The 26,176-nt window shown below is 43.7% G+C and overlaps 2 protein-coding genes across 5 annotated transcripts in view; both read left to right on the top strand.

Annotated features, from left to right (window-relative positions):
- LOC115642554 (E3 ubiquitin-protein ligase TRIM71-like) overlaps positions 1-11,037 on the top strand; it is a 58,246-nt gene extending 47,209 nt beyond the window's left edge. The window contains exon 6 of the transcript XR_003998203.1: positions 10,997-11,037. The gene's annotated coding sequence lies outside the window, so the exon portion shown is untranslated. The remainder of the gene's footprint in view (positions 1-10,996) is intronic.
- LOC115642556 (bone morphogenetic protein receptor type-1B-like) lies at positions 11,037-25,538 on the top strand. Of its 4 annotated transcripts, XM_030546179.1 has the most exons (6): positions 11,052-11,078; positions 16,780-16,945; positions 17,505-17,802; positions 18,812-18,987; positions 20,660-20,790; positions 23,921-25,538. In XM_030546179.1, exons 3-6 carry the CDS (start codon positions 17,627-17,629, stop codon positions 24,176-24,178), a joined length of 741 nt encoding a protein of 246 aa, XP_030402039.1. In that variant the 5' UTR covers positions 11,052-11,078; positions 16,780-16,945; positions 17,505-17,626; the 3' UTR covers positions 24,179-25,538. The 4 variants fall into 4 exon arrangements, with proteins under 4 accessions (XP_030402038.1, XP_030402039.1, XP_030402041.1 ...); XM_030546178.1 differs by lacking the exon at positions 16,780-16,945 and having other exon boundaries at positions 11,037-11,078; XM_030546181.1 differs by lacking the exon at positions 16,780-16,945 and having other exon boundaries at positions 11,069-11,148.
- Positions 25,539-26,176: the final 638 nt, after the last annotated feature.

The raw sequence follows: 26,176 nt of genomic DNA, 5'->3' as shown, positions 1-26,176 counted from the left end.
GTGCAATCTGCCTTGCCAGAAAAGTTTTTAGAGTTCAGCTGCCTCTACTCACTGGCAGCTATTCTACTTCTCTCCTCCCCCCCTGCTTCCCTGCCAGGGAGAGTTTAAAAAGGTCTCCAGCCATTGGGGCCAGCTGAAACTAATTACCTCCCTGGTAACCCCTGTTCCAGCTGAACCTTATTCCTCCAGGGTTAAGCCTTCTGGGACTAATTACTACCCCACGCTTGGTAGCTAAGTGTCCTGAGTTTGCCACACTACTTTGAAAAGTAGAGATTTCATCACTGATGTTTTCATTGGCAGTTTTTCGTACCTGTTCCCCTCTTTACTGTTCTTGATAATCTTTTGGAATTAAGAAGGTCAGGCGATAGCTTGAGTTCTGTCAAAGATCTGGTAGTAATCACAACTTTCCCTTTACTGGAGGGTGAGGGTGGGGGGCTTCAGTATTTGCCTACCCCACACTGACAGAGTTAATTAAAGCACTGATAAATTTATTTCCGCAAATAAGACAATCTACTCTGGTATGAGACTTGAACTTGCTCCTTAACAGCTTCATAGATTCATAGACTCTAGGACTGGAAGGGACCTCGAGAGGTCATCAAGTCCAGTCCCCTACCCTATGGCAGGACCAAATACTGTCTAGAACATCTCTGATAGACATTTATCTAACCTACTCTTCAATATCTCCAGAGATGGAGATTCCACAACCTCCCTAGGCAACTTATTCCAGTGTTTAACCACCCTGACAGTTAAGTTGGACATTAGGAAAACGTTCCTATGTCATGGAACCTTCATTTGTGGCTCTAGCTACAGTAGTTGTTTTCTATTCCCCTTGCCTATTAAAATAGCATCACTTCTGCACCTGGGCCTGATCATTAGGGGCATTAATATTGGAGCCTCTTTACAGTGTTAAGGAAAAAGTTGCATTACAGCCTCATCTCAAACTTCTACCTAAACCATTCTTCATTTTACGCACTAACCAGGCCATATACCTTCCTCTGTATGTGTGGTTCCCCCTCCCCCACTCTGTTTTCCAGCCACACCAGTCCAGGGAAGAATCTGCATTCCATGCTCTGAATGTCGGAAGGGTGTTAGCTTTGTATCTGGACAGAGCCGAACCATTTAGAAACTCTGACTGTTTCTTTTGTGTCTTGATCAGAAAAATATACACTTTCCACCCAAAAGATTTCAAAATGTGTTTCTGGGGATATTCTGAGTTGTTATAAGCTCACTAATGTTCTGTCCCTTTCCAGAGTAATTGCCCACTCAGCTGTATCTCGGTCAACTTCTATACACTGTTGAAAAGTGTACCAGTCACTGAAATTTGCAAAGTCATAACTTGGTCACCAGTTCAGTTTTTCCAAACAATATGTCTTGGTACAGGCTTCCAGGTCAGATACTGCTATTGCCAGTGCTGTTTTGTCAGCAGTCTTAAATCTGACTCCAAAGCTGCTCCCTCCTATGGATGCTGCTTGGCAGTTGCTTGAAGTGGAGCACTCATCAGGACACTACTTGAGAAAGGAAAGGTGGTTCAATTTTACAGGAACTGAAGTTCTTAGATGTCTTGATAGGTGCTCTACTGTTTGCCCTTTTCCCCCTTTGCTTTGTGGTCTGTCTTTTGGTGATAGCAAAGGAACTGAGGGCTATTTGCCTGCACTGCTTCCTTTATTCTTAAGACGGGACATGAGGTGGTCTGGAGTCACCTGCATGTGCTGAACAGGCAGTGCTCCCGAAAATGTCAAAGATGACCCTGAAGTGGAGTGCATGTAGTGGGATGCACCTTGAAGAACTCAAGTTACTATACAAAGTTGCTAACCTCTGAATCAACAAGTGATATTATTTAAACCGTAGACAACACTTGGATTAAGTAAGAATTGTACGTTTGGTTAAGAATTGGTGGATGACTAACTGTATTCACTGGGCGGATGCATAATTGAACCTTATTTATAAATAAAATATACAAATTGACTTTAATTTAACACTAACTCCTGTAAGAATTATTTTCTTTTAAATATAAACTGCAATAGAGATGCTCTGGACACCTGAGTTCACAAAATGTTGGGCAGTTGGATATTCCCTGTTAGTAGCTTGCAGCATGTGAAATCAGTCTCTTATTTGTAACTGGCTTGACATTCATAAGTCGACTAAATTTCCTTGTGCTTAAAAATGTGATTTCTTCAGAGACATTCCTTAATGTATGCGAGTTCAACCTCCTGGACATCATTTATTTTTGGGCATCTCTTAGATCTTTCCTGATTATTGAGTTTTTGCATGTTGATTATCTTGTAGCTATATTAAAAAAAAAAAAGAAAAACGAAAAGAAGAGAAAAGAAGGTTTTATGGCCAGAGCTTAATGCTACAAGTCACACTGTAAACTACCAAATAAAGTAGGCTGAAGGACATAATGGGGTCTGATTGGTTTAATAGCTTGTGGAGCAAGAATCTTTAGTACTACTTTCTCTTTAACCACAAACAACCAAAACCTAAACAACCAAAAAAAACCCCACCCAGGTATCTATGAAACTAGTTAGGTGATAGCACTTGAAGTACATAACAAAGAAGATTTGAGTTCTAACCACACTGGAGATGTGTAGTTGTAAATAAGTGCATCATGCATTTCTGTGATATTGATAAAAAAAACCTGAATACATGTAAGTTAAACTACAGAATTGCTTAAGTAAACGTGTAAAATATAGTGTCTCTTCCTGGTTAGTAAAAGCAATCCCACAAAATGTAGCCTAAAGGCTGTATTTAGTTGCGCTTCACATGTTTTAATGGTTACCAATGAATGAGCATCAACCCTATCTTAAGAGAGGAATAAAGTACAGATACAAAGCTAGATTAAAATAAATGATTTAAAACAAGATTTCTTGCTTGCTGATTAAAATTTGACTTCTATCACTTTGATTTTAAATCAGTCCATCCTGGCAATGTGCAGCACAGGGATGTCAGAGCTGTCAGTTGTCCAGACTACTTTTAAGTATCCATTGTATCATCAACTTTACCTGCTGGTTAACAAATCTGCCTTGAAAGTGAGTTAGTCGCTGTTAGCTATTGGAGATAAAATGTACATACAGGAATTGAAGTGAGGTTAATGAAACTTTTCGGTCTTGACTGAAAACATACTTTTTACATTTTATTTCAATAGTTGAGCCCATTGTGAGCCTAACAAAGGGACCAAACTCTTTAATAGATGGTGAAAATCAGGCAGTAGCAGCCACTGGAAAATCTGCTGCAGATATTGATTGGGAAGGAGGTCTTGGAGAAGTGGAATCCAGTTCTACTTTATTTCCAAATGAAACCGTGACAGTTGTCAGTCACTACAAACTCATACCCACCAAATTTGCCAGAGGAAGACACATAAGTTGTGTTGTGAATTTTTGTTTACTGCCTGTGACCTGTCCGTGACTTTTACTAAAAATATCCATGACTTAAAATGTAACCTTAGACATTAGCGATCTTCCAAGCATCGGGAACAGAGGCTTGTTTCAGCGATGGATTACCTACCATGGTTAGTAGTTCTGCAATTTCACCTTTGAGTTCCTTCCGAACTCTTGGTTGAATACCATCTGGTCCTGGTGACTAATTACTCTTTAATTTTTCAATTTATTCTAAAGCCTCTTCTGTTGACACGTCAGTGTGGGACAGTATTTTAGATTTGTTGCTCCCAAACGATGCCCCTCCCATCAGAGCTATTTCCCCCACATCCTCTGCGGTGACGACTGATGGGAAGAGTTCATTTAGCTTCTCCAAAGTGGCCTTGTCTTCCTTGAGTGCTCCTTTGTAGGCAGTGGTGTTGTAGTCATGTTCGTTCAAGGATATTAGAGAGATAAGGTGGGTGAGGTGGTTTTTTTTTTTTTGTTGGACCAATATCTGTTGGTGAGAGACACAAGCTTTTGAGCTTAAACAGAGCTCTTCCCCATTTAACACTTGGTTGTCCTGTGTCTCCACTGGCTTTCTGGAAAGCTTTCTGCTTCCAATGTACTTTAAAAAAAAATCTGTTCATTCTTGCATCTTTAGCAAGCGGATTCTCAAATTTCTTTCTTGCCCTGATTTATTATACTCATTGTGTCAGAGTTTGTACATATTCCTAGTCTCCTCACCGGAATGTAACTTTCAGATTTTACAGGATATCTTTAATGACCTCCATAGCTCTGTTGTTTAGCTATGGTGACATAGATTCATAGATTCTAGGGTCAGAAGGGACCAATGTGATCATCTAGTCCGACCCCCTGCACAAAGCAGGCCACACAACCCTACCCATCCACTTCTGTAACAAACCCCTAACCTATACCTGAGTTATTGAAGTCTTCAAATTGTGGTTTGAAGACCTCAAGCTGCAGAGAATCCACCAGCAAGTGACCCATGCCCCACGCTGCAGGGGAAGGCGAAAAACCTCCAGGGCCTCTGCCAATCTGCCCCAGAGGATAATTCCTTCCCGACCCCAAATATGGTGATCAGCTAAACCCTGAACATGTGGGCAAGACTCACCAGCCAGCACTCAGAAAAGAATTCTCTACAGTAACTCAGATCCCATCCCATCCAACATCCCATCACCAACCACTGGGCATACTTATCTGGCGATAATCAAAGATCAGTTGCCAAAATTAGGCTCTCCTGTCATACCATCCCTTCCATAAACTTATCAAGCTTAATCTTAAAGCCAGATATGTCTTTTGCCCCCAGTACTCCCCTTGGAAGGCTGTTCCAGAACTTCACTCCTCTAATGGCTAGAAACCTTCATCTAATTTCAAGTCTAAACTTCCTAGTGTCCAGTTTATACCCATTCGTTCTTGTATCTACATTGGTACTGAGCTTAAATAATTCCTCTCCCTCTCTAATATTAATCCCTCTGATATATTTATAAAGAGCAAGCATATGCCCCCTCAGCCTTCTTTTGGCTAGGCTAAACAAGCCAAGCTCTTTGAGTCTCCTTTCATAAGGCAGGTTTTCCATTCCTCGGATGATCCTAGTAGCCCATCTCTGAACCTGTTCCAGATTGAATTCATCCTTCTTAAACATGGGAGACCAGAACTGCACACAGTATTCCAGGTGGGGTCTCACCAGCACCTTATATAACGGTACTAACACCTCCTTATCTTTGCTGGAAATACCTCGCCTGATGCATCCTAAAACTGCATTAGCTTTTTTAACGGCTATATCATATTGGCGGCTCATAATCATCTTGTGATCTACCAATACCCCAAGGTACTTCTCCTCCTTTGTTGCTTCCAACTGATGCGTCCCCAATCTATATCTAAAGTTCTTATTATTAATCCCTAAGTGCATGACCCTTGCACTTTTCACTATTAAATTTCATCCTATTACTATTACTCCAGTTTACAAGGTCATCCAGGTCTCCCTGTATGATATCCCGGTCCTTCTCCGTGTTAGCAATACCCCACAACTTCGTGTCATCCGCGAACTTTCTTAGCACATTCCTGCTTTTTGTGCCAAGGTCAGTAATAAAAAGGTTAAATAAGATTGGTCCCAGAACCGATCCTTGAGGAACTCCACTAGTAACCTCCTACCAGCCTGACAGTTCACCCTTCAGTACGACCCGTTGTAGTCTCCCCTTTAACCAGTTCCTTATCCACCTTTCAATTTTCATATTGATCCCTATCTTTTCCAATTTGACTAATAATTCCGCATGTGGAACCTTGTCAAATTCCTTACTGAAATCAAGGTAAATTAGGTCTACCACATTTCCTTTGTCTAAATAGTCTGTTACCTTCTCAAAGAAGGAGATCAGGTTGGTTTGGCACGATCTACCTTTAGTAAAGCCATGTTGTACTTTGTCCCAATTACCATTGACCTTAATGTCCTTAACTACTTTCTCCTTCAAAATTTTTTCCAAGACCTTACATGCTACAGATGTCAAACTAACAGGCCTATAGTTACTTGGATCACTCTTTCTCCCTTTCTTAAAGATAGGAACTACGTTAGCAATTCTCCAGTCGTACGGTACAACCCCTGAGTTTACTGATTCCTTAAAAATTTTCGCTAACGGACTTGCAATTTCATGTGCCAGTTCCTTTAATATTCTCGGATGAAGATTGTCCGGGCCCTCCGATTTTGTCCCATTAAGCTGTTCAAGTATGGCTTCTACCTCAGATGTGGTAATATCCACCTCCATATCCTCATTCCCCTTTGTCATTCTTCCATTACCCCTAAGCTCCCCATTAGCCTTATTAAAGACTGAGGGAAAGTACTTATTTAGATGTTGGGTCATGCCTAGGTTATCCTTAACCTCCTTTCCATCCTCAGTGTGTAGCGGTCCCACTTCTTCTTTCTTTGTTTTCTTCTTATTTATATAGCTATAGAACCTTTTACTATTGGTTTTAATTCTCTTTGCAAGGTTCAACTCTACTTGGCTTTTAGCCTTTCTCACTTTAACCCTACATGTTCTGACCTCACTAAGATAGCTTTCCATGCTAATCCCACCTTTCTTCCACTCCTTGTAGGCTTTCTGCTTTTTCTTAATCACCTCCCTGAGATGCTTGCTCATCCAGCTTGGTCTACAACTCCTGCCTATGTTTTTTTTCCCCTTTCTTGGGATGCAGGCTTCCGATAGTTTCTGCAGCTGCGACTTAAAGTAATTCCAGGCCTCTTCCGCATTTAGATCCACAAGTTCTTCAGTCCAATCCACTTCCCTAACTAATTTCCTTAATTCTTTAAAGTTAGCCCTCGAGAAGTCAAAAACCCTAGTCCCAGATCTATTTTTGTTTATCCTTCCATTTAGTTTGAACTGAATTAGCTCATGATCACTCGAACCAAGGTTGTCCCCTACAACCATTTCTTCTATGAGGTCCTCACTGCTCACCAAAACCAAATCTAAAATGGCATCCCCTCTTGTTGGTTCTTCAACTACTTGGTGAAGGAATCCATCAGCTATCCAGGAATCCAGAAAAATCTGAGCCCTACTATTCTTGCTGGCACTTGTCCTCCAGTCTGTATCTGGGAAGTTAAAGTCTCCCATGATCACACATTGCCCATTGGTGTTTACTTCCTTAAAAACATTAAAGAGGTCTATATCTATCTCCAAATCAGATCCCAGTGGTCTGTAGCACACCCCAAGCACTATCTCAGGGGAGGTAGCTTTCTTTCCCAGTGTGATGTTTGCCCAGACAGACTCTGTCTTGTCCATTCCATCACTTCTTATTTCTTTACAGTTAACTTCCTCATTGACGTACAATGCTACTCCACCACCTTTGCCTTTATTTCTATCTTTCCTAAACAACACATAGCCTTCAATACCCATACTCCAGTCATGACTACTATTCCACCACGTTTCTGTTATCCCTATAATATCCGGTTTCACTTCCTGCACCAGTAGCTCTAGTTCCTCCATTTTGTTCCCTAGGCTCCTCGCATTAGTGTACAGACATCTTAATTTTTGCCGTTTGGCTTCACTCACATTCTGTACCCTGTTAGGCACAGACATTCTACCACCACCATCACCTGTTAGTCTGTTATCTACACTACCCTTCCTCCTTATGCCAATTCTTCTGTCCACGGCTGTATCCCCTCTTCCATTGTTTACTTCTCTCTCAAGGTTAAATTCTGGCATGGAGATCTCCCGAACATCTCCCAACCATCTCCCCCAAATTTCTAGTTTAAAGCTCTCTTAATCAGGTCGGCGATTCTCCATCCTAGAAGTCTATTTCCCTCCTTGCTCAGGTGAAGTCCATCCCAAGAGAACAGTCTTTTGTCCGTAAATGCTTCCCAAAGGCCATACATCCCAAAGCCCTCCTTATAGCAGCACTGCCTGAGCCATCTGTTGATCACCATAATCTTGTCACACCTTTGTCACTCTTCTCTAGGAACCAGCAGAATCCCACTGAAGATCACCTGAGCCTCGATTTCCTTAAGCGTCTTCCCCAGTCTGGCATAGTCTCCCTTGATACATTCCAGAGAGTATCTAGCCGTATCATTCGTTCCCACATGAAGGACAATCAATGGATTCTTCCCCGCTCCCGCTAGTATCCTTTTCAGCCTCAGGTCCACATCCTGTATCCTAGCACCCGGCATACAGCACACCCTTCTGTTCTCCCGATCAGCTCTAGTCACAGGCCTGTCTACTCTTCTCAGTAAGGAGTCTCCAATCACGTAGACCTGCCTTCTCCTGGTGACAGTGCGCTTCTCCGGTCTATCTCCCGCACCCACTGGCTGTAAGTCCTCTCGATTCCTATTCCCCCTTGCAATCCTCCTGGTGCTCACATGTGGTGTTACCTCCATTGACTCCTCCCCTCCTCTTGCAGGACTAACAGCTCTTCTCTTTTTCCTTGCCCTCTCTCCTTCAGCGGCCACCTGCTGTGCCCCTTCTTCATTTTCCAACTCTGCAAACCTGTTCCTGAGTTCTATTTCTCTTTCACTGGCCCGTCTTTTCTTCTGCCTGGTTCTCTTAGTCACATGCTTCCACCGTCCACTTTCCTCACCAAGCAGTCTCTCTTCTGAATTCTTTGGTCCTGCTTCCATCTGCACATCTGAGCTTATCCCTTCAGTCCCCTCGTGTCTGTGCTCCATCATCTGCTCAAACACCTGTCTAAACTCAACCAGAGCTTGCACCTGCATCTCCAGTTCTCGGATCTTCTCTTCCATCAGCTCTATCAGGCGGCACTTCATGCAGACAAAGCTCTTTTCAGGCGCCCCCTCCAGGATCATGTACATACCGCAGCTTCTACATCCAGTCATCCTCATTGTGTCTTTCACTGCTACCTCTGTATCAGTCATGGCCTTCCCACCTGATGCCTGGTAGTCAAAACAACACAAGCCCCCAGCAGGCACCAGACCACCACCGTATCCCTTAATCAGCTTGTCAGTTCTTCTGTCTTAGTCTCCCCTGCAACCCCCCCCGGAAACTCCCACTGAAACTCCCCTGTTTACAGCTCTGTTTGCTGGCTCCTGTGCCGCTGCCTGGCTGGCTGACTACTTATATAGGACCCCTAATCAGGTAAGCTCCGCCCCCTAATCAGGGTTCCGCTGCTCTCCCAGCACACTGCCCCTAGCAGCCTACACACACACACACACACACACACACACACACACACACACACACACACACACACACTACACAATACAATCCACAAACTACAAATTACAGAAACCTGCTTCTCCAACAGAACTCCCACTGAAACTCCCCCATTTACAGCTCTGTTTGCTGGCTCCTGTGCTGCTGCCTGACTGGCTGGCTACTTATATAGTACCCCTAATCAGGTAAGCCCCACCCCCTAATCAGGGCTCCACTGCTTTCCCAGCACACTGCCCCTAGCAGCCCACACACACACACACACACACACACACTACACAATACAATCCACAAACTACAAACTACAAAAATCTGCTTCTCCAACAGAACTCCCACTGAAACTCCCGTTTACAGCTCTGTTTGCTGACTCCTGTGCTGCTGCCTGGCTGGCTGGCAACTTATATAGGACCCCTAATCAAGGCTCCGCTGCTCTCCCAGCACACTGCCCTAGCAGCCTACACACACCACAATACAATCCACAAACTACAAACTACAAAAACCTGCTTCTCCAATAGAACATGGTTTTGGTCTTCTTACTGTAGGGGTTCTCAAACTTTTTTTGCTGAGACTGGCTTTGAAAATATTTCCTGCTGTAATGATCTCTCTCCACCCCACCCCTGTACCATGCCACCCTTACTTCTGCGCTGCTGTTAGCGGTGACTCTGTCTTCAGAGCTGCCCAGCTCTGAAGGCAGTTCAGAAATATGGGTGACCCCCCTTTTGGGTCAGGACCCCCACTTCGAGACACTCTCTTGCCTTTTCCAATTTGGGTTATACTATTAGTCTGAACCCATATTGGGGTGATTTTCAGTGTTCCCCATGCTGCTTTCAGGCATTTAACCCTTGTGACTGCTCCTTTTAATTTCCACCTAGCAAGCATCCTCATTTTTGTGTAGTTCCCCTTTTTAAAGCTGAAGGTTTCCATGGTGGTTTTTTCCAGTATTATCCCCCTTACAAAGATGTAAAATTTAATTACATTATTGTTACTATTACTGAGCTGGGAGAACCGAATCCTGTGGTCCACTTAGGACTAAATCAAGAACTGCCTCTCTCCTGGTGGGTTCCAGGACTAGCTGCTCCGAGAAGTAATACATGGTGTTTAGAGGTTTTCCCTCCACATCACACCCTGAAGTGGCATTTACCCAGTCAATATGAGGATCGTTCACATCAGCCACTGTTGTTGGTTCTTTCTGGTTTTGCAGACTCTGTAAACTTCTGTAGCATTTCACAGTCCTGGTCTGGTGGGTGTTGTTATATCCCTACTGCTATACTCTTTTAGTTCAGGCATGGAATTTCTTTCCATAGATATTCCATGATACAGTTTGTTTCATGTATGCTTTTTTAAATTTTGTGTGACTCTCTGCTTTCTTTAACATATGGTGCCGCTCCCCAACCAGTGTGACCTACTTTGTCATTCTGTTATATTTTGTACCCCGGTATTACCATGTTCCGCTGATTATCCGCTTTCCACCAAATTTTCATTATGCCTATTATATCAAGTATCAGAGGGGTAGCCGTGTTAGTCTGGATCTGTGAAAAGCGACAAAGAGTCCTGTGGCACCTTATAGACTAACAGACGTATTGGAGCACACGCATGTATTGGAAATTTCCAGAGACAGGTATAAATATGCAGGCAAGAATCAGTCTAGAGATAACGAGGTTAGTTCAGTCAGGGAGGATGAGGCCCCCTTCTAGCAGTTGAGGTGTGAATACAAGGGAGGAGAAACTGCTTTTATAGTTGGCTAGCCATTCACAGTCTTTGTTTATTACTGAGCAGATGGTATCAAATTTGCCACTCAACTGAAGCTCAGCAGTTTCTCTTTGAAGTCTGGCCCTGAAGATTTTTTTGCTGCAGGATGGCTACCTTTAAATTTGTTATTGTGTGTCCACGGAGATTGAAGTGTTTTCGTACAGGTTTTTGTATGTTGCCATTCCTAATGTATGATTTGTGTCCATTTATCCTTTTACATAGGGACAGTCCACTTTGGCCGATGTACATAACAGAGGGATATTGATGGCACATGATGGCGTATATTACATTGGTGGACCTGCAGGTGAATGAACTGGTGAAAGCTTTATAACTATTAAAACACGAACAGTCAGCATCACGTCAGACTATACCAAGTAAATAGTCTTACATCAAACCCTAATAAGTTCTCAAGCAGCATTTTTCTTATTTTGCCTATCTAGAAATATAGATGATTATTGATTAGAAATAGTTTTCCATCAGTCTGTGAATGTATGGTGAAATCAATGGTCATCAACATGTACTAGTAAAAATCTTATCTTTCCAAGTCTAACTATGAAAGATCTGCCCATCTGCTATAACAACTTCAAAAGTGCATGGAGGGTGTGATAGTCATGTGGGACCATCTGCTGACAGGAGACTGTGTGAGGTTCCTCTCCAGGAGTCCTTGGGAGAAGGGAGGGCAGTGGGAGGGAAGAAGGTGACGGGGAGCTGGTGCTCGTGGGATGTCCCAAAGGCTCTTACGCAAAGTAAGCTGTCGTGGGATAAGAGGGAAGGTTCTCATGGTTCGGTAACTGGTTAAAAGACAGGAAACAAAGGGTAGGAATAAATGGTCTGTTTTCAGAGTGGAGAGAGGTAAATAGTGGTGTCCCACAGGTATCTGTACTGGGCCCAGTGCTATTCAATATATTCCTAAACGATCTGAAAAAAGGGGTAAACAGTGAGGTGGCAAAATTTGCAGATGATCCAAAACTACTCAAGATAGTAAATTCCCAGGTAGACTGAAGAGCTACAAAAGGATCTTTCAAAATTGGGTGACCGCACAACAATATGGCAGATAAAAATTAATGTTAATAAATGCAAAGTAATGCACATGGGATTATGTTTTCCAAACTCTACATATAAAATGATGGGGTCTAAATTAGCTGTGACCATTCAAGAGAGAGATCTTGAAGTCATTCTGGATAGCTCTCTGACAACATTCACTCAATGTGCAGCGGCAGTCAAAAAAGCAAACAATGTTGGGCATCATTAAGAAAGGGATAGATAATAAGTCAGAAAATATATTGCCTCTCTATAAATCCGTGGTACACTCACACCTTGAATACTGTAGGCAGATGTGGTCACTTCATCATAAAAGAGAGATATTGGAATTGGAAAAGGTTCAGAAAAGGACAACAAAAATGATTAGGGGTATGGAACAGCTGCCATATGAGGAGAGATTAATAAAACTGGGACTTTAAGTTTGGAAAAGAGACGACTAAGAGGGGATATGATAGAGGCCTATAAAATCATGACTGGTGTGGAGAAAGTAAATAAGCAAGTGTTATTTACTCCTTTTCATAACACAAGAACTAGGGATCACCCAGTGAAATGAATAGGCAGCAGGTTTAAAACAAATAAGTATTTTTTCCACATAATGCACAGCCAGCCTGTGGAACTCCTTGCCAGAGGACGTTGTGAAGGCCAAGACTATAACAGGGTTCAAAAAAGAACTAGATAAGCTGATGGAGGATAGGTCCATCAATGGCCATTAGCCAGGATTGGCAGGGATGGTGTCCCTAGCGTCTGTTTGCCAGAAGCTGGGAATGAGCAACAGGGGATGGATCACTTGATGATTCCCTGTTCTGTTCATTTCCTCTGGGGCACCTGGCATTGGCAGGATACTGGGATAGATGGACTTTTGGTCTGACCTGGTACTGCCATTCTTATGAGGGCTGTGTGGAAGAATCGGACTTACAGGGAATCAGGGAGTTGGTTGAGGAAAAGAAGGGAGAGAATCAGGGGCAAGAGGAAGGGAGTCAGGGAGGCGAGCTCCTGGGAACAGGTAGAGGGGTTGGTTGTGGGAGAGGAAGATGGGGAATGGGGAAAAGGGGGTAGAGAGCCCAGCAGCAGTGTGAGAGGATTGGGTAGGAGATTTGGGTTACCTGGGAATGGGAAGGGAAGGTTTCAGGGAGGCAAAGATTTGAGGCACGCCACTGAAACTGCTATTGACAAAGTCTCTGATGACCTCTCCCTTGGCAAAGCTCAGAGCCAGCTCTCCATCCTCCTCCTCCTCCTTAACCTCTCAGCCGCTTTTGACACCCCTGATCATGCTTTTCATTTTGAAATCTTGTCTTCCCTTGTCCTCTCCTGGTTCACTACCTCCCTCTCTAAATGCTTCTTTGGCATGTCCTTCAGAGGATCCTCCTCACCCTCACTCCAACTTTCCGTGGGGATTCCATAGGGCTTCGCCCTCTGTCCACTTCTCTTCATCCTCTGCTCCCGATCTCTGGGTAATCTCATCTGCACACACACATTCAACTACCATATCTGTGCCAGTGACTCTCAGATCTGCCACTCTGCTCCAGAGCCATCTCCTTCTATCCCAATGAAAACCTCAGTTTGTCTCTGACCTCTCCTCGTGGATATCTAGCCATCAGCTCAAGATCAACCGTGAAAATCATGGCTGACCCCAAACCATTCCATCATCTCCATTCTCTATCACTTCAGACCACCACCACCATCATCTTGCTTGTCATTCAGGCCAATAAACTGAGCCACATCTTTGACGCAGACCTCTCACTAGGTCTTCACATCTAGGCTGTGTCTACATCTTGTGTCTTCTTTCTGCTTAATGTCCTCAAGATCTGGCCTTTCCTATCCATCCGTACAGCTGAAAATTCTTGTCCAGGCTCACATCATCTGCTCTCTGAATTACTGTCATGCCTTTTTTCTCTGGCCTTGACAAATGCAACCTTGCTCTGCTTTGTATGCATTCAGAAGTAGACATCCATAGAGCTTTCTCATCCTCAGACTTGACCTCTGGAAGGTCCTGAGTGGGGGACCTGATAACAAATCTTAGAGGCTATTATAAAGAGGGTGGTGATCAAATATTCTCCGTGTCTGCTGAGGTAGGACACAAGTAATTGGCTTCATCTGCAGCAACCAAGATTTAGTATGGATATTAGGAAAAATTTTCTAATGAGGCAGATAAATAAGTTCTGGAATAGGTTACCACGGGATTGTGGAATCCCCCATTACAGGAATTTTTTTTGGAATTGGTTAGACAAACACCTGTAATGGAGGGTCTCGGTATACACTTGGTCATGCCTCAGGGCAGGGGGATGGACTACTAGATGACAAGTATGCATATTTTTTCCCATAAGATTATAACTCCACTTCCCTGTCCCAGAGAAAGAATTAATGACTGTTTGAAGTAAGATAGGCCTGTCTAGGTTGGCAAGAAGTCCATGAGTATGAATGGAGCACGCTGGAGAGACAATGGAAGACACAATCACTGGATGTTGACTTGCAGTGACTATGATCCAAGAGAAGCAGAACATGGTAACACAATGGGACTGCAACTTGAGATGAAGGGGCTAGGTTATAAACTGCCTAGGCTTTCAGTTGGCTGCTTCCCAAGGCAGAGAAATTTGAGACAGGAAAACAGAGAGAGAGAGGGACTCAGGCCATGTCTTCACCAGCACTTCTGTTAACAAAATTTGTCACTCATGGGGTGTGAAAAAACCACCTCTGCCCTGAGCGACAGACATTTTACACCATAAGCATTTGTGGGCGTGGTGGGAGATGCTCTCCTGCCAACATAGTCAGTGCCACTGGTTTTATGACACCGGCAGGAGGAGCTCTCTCCCGTTGGCATAACATGGCTACACGAGTGGCCTTATGGCAGTCCAGCTGTGCTACTGTAAGCTCGTAAGTGTAGATGTGATGAAGTGGGAATGTTCTTAATGTTTCCTCTGAATACTGTGGATATCTCAGTTTCCCCTATGCATTTCTTAAGTATCTAGGTCGGGGGATCAGGGAGTGTGATTGTTTCAGAGCCCTAGAGGGCCAGTGTGGTGTCTGCACAGAGAATGGCCGACACCCTGTCTTCTGGCAACTGATGGCCTGGGCCCTTCCCCTACAAGGTGCCAACTGAAGGTGTTGGAGAACAAAGAGATCAGCGTCCTCCTTGCCTGGGAAAGAGACAAAGGCTAGATGAGGAGCTGGAGGGAGTTTCAGTTTGGAGCTGGCTGGGAAAATGAGAAGAGGCCCAGAACCTGGTTCTGGGCTCCCTACACTCCAAGATGGATCTGACTGAGGGGTCCTGTTGTCTGTATTTACAAGCTCTGTTTTGGACTGTGTTCCTGTCGTCTAATAAAGCTTCTCTTTTACTGGCTGGCTGAGAGTCATGGTGAATCGCAGGAAGTGGTGGGGTCAGTGACAAATAGACATGGCCTAAATTGAGGGGGCTTTGGAAAAGCTGGGCAGATGATCCCGACTACATGAATTTTGAGTTAAGTTTCGCTTTACTGGACTAACCTGTTGACCCTTAAGTACTGTATTCTGCTTGTTCATCTCAGCTCCAGAGAATCCACACAGGGGAGAGGCCCTATGAATGCAGTGAGTGCGAGAAAACCTTCAGTCACAGCTCGCACCTTATTAGGCATCAGAAAATGCACACAGGTGAGAGAACCTGTGAAAGCAGTGAGTGTGGGAATACCGTCTCTTAGGGTCCAAACAAATTGTTTGTACAACTCCACTTCCTAGTTCAGTGTGTCTCATTACCATTCCAATGGATGGCAGGGTTAGATTGAGAACAATCATCCTTCATCCATTGGATTTAAAGAGAGAGTGCTTCATAGGACATTCCTTCCCCGGGGATCCCAAACTGGCTGCCTGATTGGGTAACAATGACTTTCAGGCTGTAGAAATAGTGATAACCAATGAGGCAACAAATGTGTCAAGCTCCAATTTCAGACTTCTGGATGCTCGCATGTTGAGTCCTGATTCTAAGGTTGTGTGTCTGATGCTGTGGCTACAAAATAAAGCTGATGTTGGTGCAGCTGTAGCATTGCTTTTACAGATGCTCTCTGCCAATGGGAGAAATCTCTCCCCAAGGACTTTATTAGCCCAGCCCCTACAAGCAGCGGTGACTATGTTGGAAGGCAAAGCTCTCCTGCTGATGTAGTGTTATCTCACAGGGGAGTAGGGCTGTATAACTACATTGCTCACCGGTGTGGATTTTTCATACCACTGAGCAATATAGTTATATCAATAAACGTCTTTAGTGTAGAACAGACCTTAGTTTTCTCTTGTGTTTTATGAATTTATATCACTTCTTCTCTACCTCCTCCTACTTTGAATGATTTAAAAGTGTGATGAGAGGTATTTTTCCTGATGATGCACACATTCCTATATAGGAGACCCCTTCCACCAACACACATGGCAAAAAAAACAGGGAGAGATGAACTCACAGAAGTGGTTGGGACCCAAGCTGGGACAAACTACAACATGAGCTAAGGTTCAGTTGTTGGCAATGGGGATTACAATAAAACTAACATATATGAGAAGAATTTGTGATCTTTGAATATGTTATTGGTACCAATGAAAATGAAATTATAGGTTAAGTTCTTGGTTAAAGAGTAATAGACTAATTGTTTGATAATCTGAATTATTTTGGAAAATGGAAAGTTGTCTTGGTTTTCGTTTTGTTAGTCATACAGGAAATGATGGCTAATCTTAAAAAGTTAATTTGATTAAATTAACCATGTGTAGTGTAAAGAGTTATGGTAGAAAACTCCCTCTACAGGCTGGGATGGGAGAGTGTGTGTGAGAAAGAGTGTATAAGAGAATATTGGCCCAGTATAGATTTACTTTTTTTTGTATTTCAAATAGAGCTTATTTTGCTTAGCTTCAAAGTTAATTTCTATTAAAAGGAAAACTACTCAGAGACAAGTTGTATAACTTTTTACCCACTTAGCCTATAATGGTCACTGAGTTCCCTACTTCTCTAATTTGCAAAGGAAAGGCATGACAACTGTCATAGGATGCGTCCAGCAGGTAAAAAAGCTGCCATCATCAACCATCAATATCAAGGAGAAGGCTGAACTTCACTGCCTTTCATCTCTAAAAGCCATCTTGAGGCTGGTCTACAATGAAAAGCTATGCTGATATGGCCACATCTCTGAGGTGTGAAAAATCTACTCCACAGAGAAGTAGTTAATGTGAGCCCCTGTGTAGACAGAGTTAGGTTGTCAGAAGAATACTTCCAGTGTTTGAAGTATAGACATTGCCTTAGGGCTGGTCTACAGTATGCAGTTATTTTGGAATTAGCCAAGTTAATTTGAAATAAAACTGATTCCGTTCATACAGCTGAGCATTCCTTCGACTCTTCCCTTGAACAAGCAAAGGACAGAGGGTTTTTTTTTGTGTGAAGTCCCCGTCCCCCTCGATCACAACCTGGGGATTAGACAGAAACCACTGATAACCTTTAGCATGAGCTGGTCTTAATATAGCTTTGGAATCACTCAGAGTAATTGTTGCACGCTTTTTTCATGCAGTATAATCCACTTTTTTAATACGTGCTGATGCAGGCATGGTTCATATCCTTACTAACTGAATACAATATAGATAGGATAAAGAAGTTGAACTTTGAAACTCACAAGTAGCTGAGAGAGAATGTAGAGTCGTGTGTGATATTCAAAAGCCCTGAAAAATATTAATCTGAAAATATTTCCTCCCCCCATAGGGTTCATTGCTGCGGACATTAAATGTACGGGGTCTTTGACCGAACTGTAGCTTATCACAGACTACCATGAGCATAGCTCCCTGTATGATTATCTGCAATCCACTCCCTTGGATCCAAAAGCCATGCTAAACCTGGCCTATTCCTCTGCTAGCAGCTTTTGCCACTTGCAAACGGAGATCTTTGGGACTCAAGTCAAGCCAGCTATTGTCCATCGGGATCTGAAAAGTAAGAACATCCTAGTGAAAAAGGATGGAACCTGCTGTATAGCAGACTTGGGCTTGGCAGTTAAATGGTTTAGGTGAGTAAAATGAGGTGCATTTCTTTGTGGGTGAATTTTTTCCTGTCCCCAGGCTTGTTAATGTCAGCAATAAAATGGATGTTTTTTAATTGAAAGGGGTCAGAGAGATACCACGGTATCTTTTTGTATCATTGACATGCATCCGATGAAGTGGGTATTCACCCATGAAAGCTCATGCTCCAATACGTTTGTTAGTGTATAAGGTGCCGCAGGACTCTTTATTGTATGTGGGGTGTAATATATATGATACACACTTATACTATACTAGGGGCAGGTACAAGTCTGTCGCATCTTATGCGCATTTAACTTGCGCAGTTTCAGTTTTATGTGGTCGGCAAAAACAACAAAATGAGAAAAATAACAATTTTAATACCGTACTTGTAGTGCAGGCAATTCTGCCCGCCATTGTACTGCATGTAATTTTGATGAGACGTGATTTTCGCTTTACGCTCTGACTGCAAAACGTAACCCCAATATAAGATGTGACACACCTGTATATTATATATTGCATGTTTATAAATAGCGGTTTTGTATTTAAATGGTAGTATTTGCACACAAATTCCATTTTCAATAAGTTGTCCATTTTCAATAAGTTGCCCTTAATAGACAACCGATTAACATTACTGCACGCTGAAAACATGTTAAGAAAACAAAATTTAATGAAGATTTGGTTGGTATCGCCTGCCTTAGCGTTAAGTCTAATGCTAAACAAAATCTCACAAATGTTACCAGGGTCTCTGTTGAGTCTTCTCTCTGTTGTGGTTCTGCATTTGAATGCTTAATACCGCCTGAGGCAAGTAAGCCTTTTAAGAAGGGGGGGGCTGGTCACAGTCAGTACCTTTCTCTAGAAGAACTGTTCCATTAAGATTATGCATTATTTTTGACCTTGTTCAAGAATGATTTTTGTTTGAATTTGTTTTTTCTCCACATCCAGTTGGGTTTTCTGAGGTGATTTTTTTTCAAACTACTTTTTGTATGTTTGATTCTTTTCTTTTTCTTTTCCTTTTAGTGATAAAAATGGGGTGGACGTACCACCTAAAACCCTGGTAGGAACAAAGCGCTATATGCCTCCTGAGGTGCTGGATCAAAGCTTGAATAGGAACCACTTCCAGTCATATCTCACGGCTGATATGTACAGTTTTGGACTCATCCTTTGGGAGGTAGCAAGGAGATGTGTGTCAGAAGGTAAATGGCAAACATATTGTTGGTAAGTGGAGTGTGACTTTTCCTTGTAGCAGCAAACTCCATTTATAACCTGAAGCTTCAAGTTCCATCCTTCCTTTCTGGGTAGTAGATTTTGTTGCAATAAACTAACCTGGGTAGACACCTTGGCAGTCCTGAGCCTATTCATTTCTGCTTCCTTGCACTGAGGGCTTTTCAGCTTCAGTCTTAGTTTAATAACAAAGATTTACACTATGTTTTAGTAGCCTATTTAAAGATGCAATGATGCATCCCTGTGGTGGGAACATGGAGCTAATTTGTGGGCTCTTTCAGGGAAGGGCTACACTACAGCCAGGATGCTCTGAGATCAATCCACCAGTGGTCAATTTAGTCGGTCTAGTAAAGACCCACCAGATCGACTGCAGATCGCTCTCCAGGTGACCCCATACTGTAACCCCGATGAGAAGAGTAAGGTAAGTCGACGGGAGATTTTCTCCTGTCGACCCGCCCCCCATGGTGTAGACCCCGTGGTAACTCCACCTAATGTACGTCGACTCCAGCTACATTAGTCACGTAGCAGAAGTTGCGCAGTGTAGGTCAACTTACTGCGGTAGTGTAGACATAGCCTCAGAGTGGTAAACATTTCTGCTGGAGTAGGAACACTCTGCTGTTTGAGCAGAAAGAAAACGGGGTGATTTTCCATAGGTGTTATGGTTAACAAATGATTTAAACAGACAACTATTAGGCAGTTGACTGTTGTTCTCTCTCTGTTATCCTTAAAAAAACACAAGTTGCTTCCATGGCAGGCAGAAATGCAGCCAGGATGCAGGAATTAGTAAGAGGGAAGAGAGGCACCTATTCAGTCATCACCATTCCAACATCATCCTGAATTTTCCTCGGACATCTGCTATCCAAGTACAGAATGAGGCCCCGATATTACAGTTGGATGCCATACGAAGTCATTGAGGCTCTTGTAGGCCCATGAATCCACCCATGTGTATCACATTGCAGGATCAGGTCCAAATTCCACTCATGCTCGGATTGTGAGATCTGAATCCAAATGGTATTATTACAAGCCGCAAACCCAGAAAAGCAGCAAAGAGTTCTGCGGCACTTTATAGACTAACAAATGTATTGGAGCATATGCTTTCATGGGTGAATACCCACTTTGTCAGATGCATTCTTCACTTTCTTCAAAAAGATGACCCCCTCTCCAAAGCAAAATAGAAAGAATAGCTGACATGGATGATGCTCTTTAAGCCTGGTCTACACTGGGGGAGGAAGGGGATTGATCTAAGATACGCAACTTTAGCTACGAGAACAGCGTAGCTGAAGTCGACGTATCTTAGATCGACTTAACTCCCATCCTCATGGCGTGGGATCGATGGCCGTGGCTCCCCTGTCGACTCCGCTTCTGCTGCTCGCTCTGGTGGAGTTCCTGAGTCGATGGGAGCACGTTCGAGGATCAATTTATCACATCTAGATGAGATGCGATAAATTGATCCCCGATAGATCGATTGCTACCTGCCGATCCGGCGGGTAGCGTGGACGTACCCTTAGTGTCTATGCTGAGCAAAACAGAGATAGGTGTGTCTGGTAGAGTCCAAAAGGGTGTAGTTGATATACTCCAGACATCCTTAGTCCCCTGGGATTTTTATCCTGAAGTTATGATTCATCTGGAAAATGTTTCTTTCAGGAATAGTTGAAGAATACCAGCTTCCATACCATGATCTTGTGCCCACTGACCCCTCCTGCAAAGACATGCGAGAGATCGTGTGCAGCAAGAAGCTCCGTCTCTCATTACCCAGTAGATGGAGCAGTGACCAGGTAAGAAATCCTTTTAAAAAAAGCAAGTTTTATTACGTTGCCATTTATCTGCCCTCAAAACTGTGGTGATTTCATCCAGAATAGATAGGGTGGGATTTTCAAACATAGCACTGTGCCTGTTAGGATCAGTGAGATGGCTATATTTGATTTTAGCACCCGCCACGTTGCCCTAAAACGGAATGGCCATTGAAGTAGATGCTCTGATTCCCTGAGGAGCTGGCCTGAAGTCTTTTCAGAAGGACGTGTTATGTTTTTTCCTACCGACCGGAATCACATCGTGAAAGCTGAATGCACGCAGACTGTATGTTTCAACTCCGCTCTTATACATGTTTTCCCTTTCCCTTGTCAGAATTACTATTGTTGAAGAGTGGCTGGCCGGAAGCTCAACCTACTTGTAAAATTACTCATTTCGCAGTGCACTGGAGATGGCTGTTTGTTTTAAATCAGGGCTACAATTGTCAGTGGCCCTTTTTCTGAGAGCCCTGGTTCTGTTGCGATGGGGGCAATCCCATTCGTGCAGTCCTGAGGGCATGATTCCAATAAGTTTCATTTTACCATCTGTACACAGTATCACAGCGTCCAGGAATCGCAGCCAAAACCCTCACCTAGCACACTTGTTTAGAAATACAGCTAACGGGCTACGTTAGGGTCCGCTTGCCTTTACACTGTACCTTTTAAAAAGGAGATTGTATTGTATCCGCATCCGATTCGCCATCTGCAAAAATTATCTGTGGATATCTGCAGTATCCATGGATTTGCAGGGTGCTACACTGGGGGCCGGCTGAGGCAACCCCCTAGTCGGGTGGGGGTGCACTGGCAGCTGTGGGGTGCCTGCATGGAGTTGGCAGGCGGAGACACAACTGGGGGCTGCTCTTGGTGCCCCCCCTGCACCATGGGCAGGAGGAGAGTCCGCTGCAGCTCCCTGCCTGGGCTCCACGCCGGCCTGGCCGAGGGAAGAAAGGAGACCTGTGGTGCTGCACTGGGGCTGCTCGGGGGCCCCTGTCCAGGGCAGGTGGAGGATCCGCTGCTGCTCCTCACCGCTGCCTGCCCAGCTCTTACCATGGCCAGGCAGCAGCTCTGAGCTGGCAGCTGTGAGGAGCCTCCACTTACCCTGGGCCTGAGGCCCAAGCAGCCCCAGTGTCCCTGCCCCCCCGGGGCAGGTGGAGGAACCCTGCTGCGGTTCCTCACAGCTGCCTGCCTGCTCTAACTGTCTGACCCCTGTGCGTATTTGTAGCCACAGCTGTGCCGCTATCTGCAGAAATGGTCCGCGGATCGAAAGCGGCTACCGGTGGATTTGCAGGGCTCTAGGTATTGATGCATCTCTTTGCCTGCAGATGTGTATGTTTCCTCTAAGAATGGGCTCTAGGATACGGCATTCCCAAGCGTACTGGTGTTTTTCCTTTAGGGATGCTGGGTTTGAGGGGAGGAGAGGATCTGAACTCAGTCCTCTGAGAATTTCTAATGAATCAAAATGGCGTTTCGGCTCAGTAGAACAATAATGGATGTACCTCAGACAAACTTGCCGACTGACGATGGCGCTCTGCGGAGGTCACTCATCTTGTGGAAGGGGATAGTGTAGTGCTGTTATTGTAGCAGACAGGTGTGGTTTGGGAATAGCAGTGTTCGGTTGAGCATTCAGCAATTGAATCAAAGATCTAAGCTGCAAGAGTTGTAAGCGGTCAGAGAAATGGGGTGTGGGTTAACCCCCCCCCCCACATCCATTCCTGGAAATTTGAGTACTTGTTTAACAGTGAAGGAACCACCCATTTCGCACTGCCGCTGACCAAAGCCTAAAGGGGAATTCATCTTGGGAGTCAGGCAAATGGGAAGTTGTGTTGTAGTGGGGCTGGTTAGAAAGGCTTTAGCGCAGAGAAATAAAGAATCTAGTCTGGCTGCTACCACACCTCAGGTGCTGGGCAGGCTTGCTGAGTTGGCTACTCTTCTCCGAGCAGTTGGCATCACCAGCTCCAGGATGGGGAACACACTGCCAGGTAGCAAACCTAGTAAATTAGTGCATGCCACCACATGGGTTCCCAACCCATTTTTATCTAAGGCACTTCCAGAAAAGATTCTGGCTTCATTGGTTATTTAGTAAACGCTGCTGCGCTTTCATGCTCTACACCCACCTTTCTGACCTGTGCTGTTTGCACTGTTCTTGCCATTAATGAAGGAGGTTTCATGGAGGTAGTATCAAGGAGTGGTGACAAGCAGGGCCATCCGTAGGGGGGTGCAGGGCCCAGACATCACCCTGATTCACCCTACCCAAGGGATGGCTCCAGTTACAGGACACTCCTATCTAGGGCCCCTCTAAGGCCGCTAAAGCCTTCCTGGCTTTATGCAAACATCAGGAAGGGTTTTTTCCAAAACCATTTTTTTTCTAATATAGAAACAGGGACTTGCAGTGATTTAAATCCTAGGATTCACCCCAATGCAGATGGCCTGCGAGGGCCCTCTGTGACAGGGCAAAGAATAGGCAGAAGAGCTGTGCATCACGGCCTCTGCACCTCCTTTCCCATGTCAGGAGCAGTGACTGTCCCCCAGTGGGCCGGCACAAAAGAAGGAATCGTTGTGGCAGACAGGAGACATCGACCAGATCGCCTCATACTATGGCGATAAGGGTAACATAGAATAGAGTCGGGTGAGTGAGAAGTCCTGCAAGACGACTCTGTGGGACAGCAGCTGGAAAAGCTGCATGCTCAGGCTGTGCTGAAGCCCTGGGGTCAGTTTGTAGACTGGAAGAGTGAATTCAACCCTATCGTCTGTGTTGCATTCCAGACCAAAAGCCCTGCTGCACAAGGGTCATGCAACCTATATTAAGGGGAAGTTATCAGAGAGGTTTTCCTTAGCATTCAGGGAAGGGAGATGGGAAAAGTGCTTTTCTGATGTTGGATTTTTGAACCAAATGTGGAGCCCAATTTGTCATAAATGTTCAAATTAAGTGACCTGCTGAGAACTGCAGTCGATATACAGAAAATGTCATCTCATCCAGTGTGTGTCATCCCATCCAGGTGCCTTTATTTGTGGCATGGCACCTGGCATCGCCTTTAGAATACACTGCAGTTTTTCGGGACAGCAGTCTTGCATTCCAGCTGACCCAGGTATGAGCGTTTTTAATCTTTTCTTTCCACAGTGCCTGAGACAAATGGAAAAAACTCATGACAGAGTGTTGGGCACACAACCCTGCTTCTCGACTCACAGCCCTGCGAGTAAAGAAAACACTTGCCAAAATGTCAGAGTCACGGAACATTACAATCTGATTCAACAAAAGATATCTCTGGCGAAAGCCCATCCAAAACGACTTTCCCTTGTGGTCAGAGGACATGAAGAGGAATTAGAAGCATTCACTAATGTGGATCCTGAACACAGTCATGCTTCAGAGCAACTGTAGATTTAACTAACATCTTTTGAGGAGAGGAGCCTTTGCAAAATCAGCAGCCTTTGACACACAAGATCAGAAAAGGCTCGTCTGCTCCCTGTTTGTGTGGGGAACTACCATTTCAGTAACTGGTTCAAGATTATGCATGTTGCTTTCTGTGAAAGCCCATTATTTTGATTTTATTTTATTTTTGATTGTTTAAAAGAAGACACTGTTTTAAATTTTTATGGTTCTAGGATAAGGCAAAGCACACTTTTTCTAGCCTTTATTACTGAAAAGTAAAGAATTTTGATACGAAAGGAACAGGTTCACTCAAGAATGAGTTTGGTTCATCTTAACAGCCACTGAAACCACTGGTGAGTGAAACTGCTGTGAACCGCATATAAAAATGTTGCATAGGAGACAATTATACACAACACGAGTGAGGGTTCCCCTTCAGCATGTGAAAGAAGCATTAACACTTTGGGGGAAAAATGTCCCATTTATTCTGGGGGATTATTTGTTGTTCCTTTTTTAAATGTAGTGAGACTTCTTAACTTCCTCTTGATAAGGACTGAAAGGAGGGAGCTGCTGACAGTTAATTGATCGTGCAGTTTGGATTTATTTAGGCAGAATTGGACCCAGTGCTGCGTTTCTCTTTCAACCAAAACCTCCCGCTGCAGTCAGTGGAAGAGGTGAGGGTTGGGCAATCTGGTCCAAGCTTTCGCCCATTATGAAGTGTTACTCTTTATGAAGAAAAATTCCATGGTTACTGCACAAAGAAACATTAGTTCTCAGAATCCCATTTGAAACACTGTTTGAATTATTTCTTTATTCTGACCATTATCAGGTCTTATCACTTTTTAAAAAAGACTTGAAATACATAAAGAATTATTTTTCTAAAATGCATACAGGGAGTGACATTTCTAACATTAGGAAAACATTTCCCACAATATGTTTTTCTTCTCCAGTTATGTTTAATAGAAGGTATTTGGGAGAAAATTAACAAAAATCTGAGCTGACCGCTTTCAAAAATCTGAGACCAAAGTTCATTCCCTAAATCTGCATTTAAATGCAGAAGCAAGAGGCTCGATTTCCAAGAACGCTCAGCCCTTTTGGAACAGGCCACTGATTTTGAACACCTAACAATGGATTTAGAGCCTAATGTTAGGCTCATGATTTTTTGTAGATCTTGGCATGAAACTTTAGCATTCTTGTTACTTTAAACAGCCTTTGCAGTAACCTCTGCATCTCTGGGTGGCATTGCTCAGTCATGAGTCTTCCACCTGAGGACTTGTAAGTCATAATGGATTCATAAGGAAAGGAATTGTGTTTCCCTTTTTGGACAAAACTGGTTTATTTGTATCACCCAGGTAAACGTCATTTGAGTTCAGCTTCATGGCTTGCCTCAGTTATTTATAGGTTGAAAAATTATTACTTCATATTTTAACACTGATAAAAATGTGCAAATTCTAGAAGTTTGAACGGAAGAGTTTCAGTATTGGTTAAGCATTTTCTAAGGTCAATTTCCATTGGCTTCAGTGGATGCTGCATATGCTTATCTGAGAGCAGGACCTGGCTTTCTAAAGCAGTGGTTTCTGTGATTTTCTTTACTGAAATGTTCATTTTCCAAAGTGGGAAGAATAGCACAAACCTTTTCTCTTTCTTCTCCTGTGTGCACTGAGTCTAGACAACTGTACTATAAATTACCCCTTCTGTGGTGTCCCCATTGGTGATTAGATAATGGTGGTTAAAAATGCAAAGCCCCAAAGTAATTAACGACAGTAGACGGAAATGAGAAAGGAAATGAACTAGTGACTGAATAATTCCTCATATACTGTGCCTCTGCAAATTATTTTAATCCTGAGGTCCTCGCTCAGATGAATAGAGAGAAATTTGTCAGGTTGAATAATAACCGAGGGACAGATCCTGGTCTCTGCCACCGCTCTTATTCCTAAGTAACTCTAATAAATGCAGTGGAGTTAAATCAGCTTTCGCTGCAGTAACAGACAACAGAATTAGGTCATGAAT

Source organism: Gopherus evgoodei, unplaced genomic scaffold (assembly GCF_007399415.2).
Source record: "Gopherus evgoodei ecotype Sinaloan lineage unplaced genomic scaffold, rGopEvg1_v1.p scaffold_41_arrow_ctg1, whole genome shotgun sequence".
Lineage (NCBI taxonomy): Eukaryota > Metazoa > Chordata > Testudines > Testudinidae > Gopherus > Gopherus evgoodei.
Note: the sequence above shows the minus strand (reverse complement) of the source record. Positions and strands in the feature narration are given on the sequence as shown.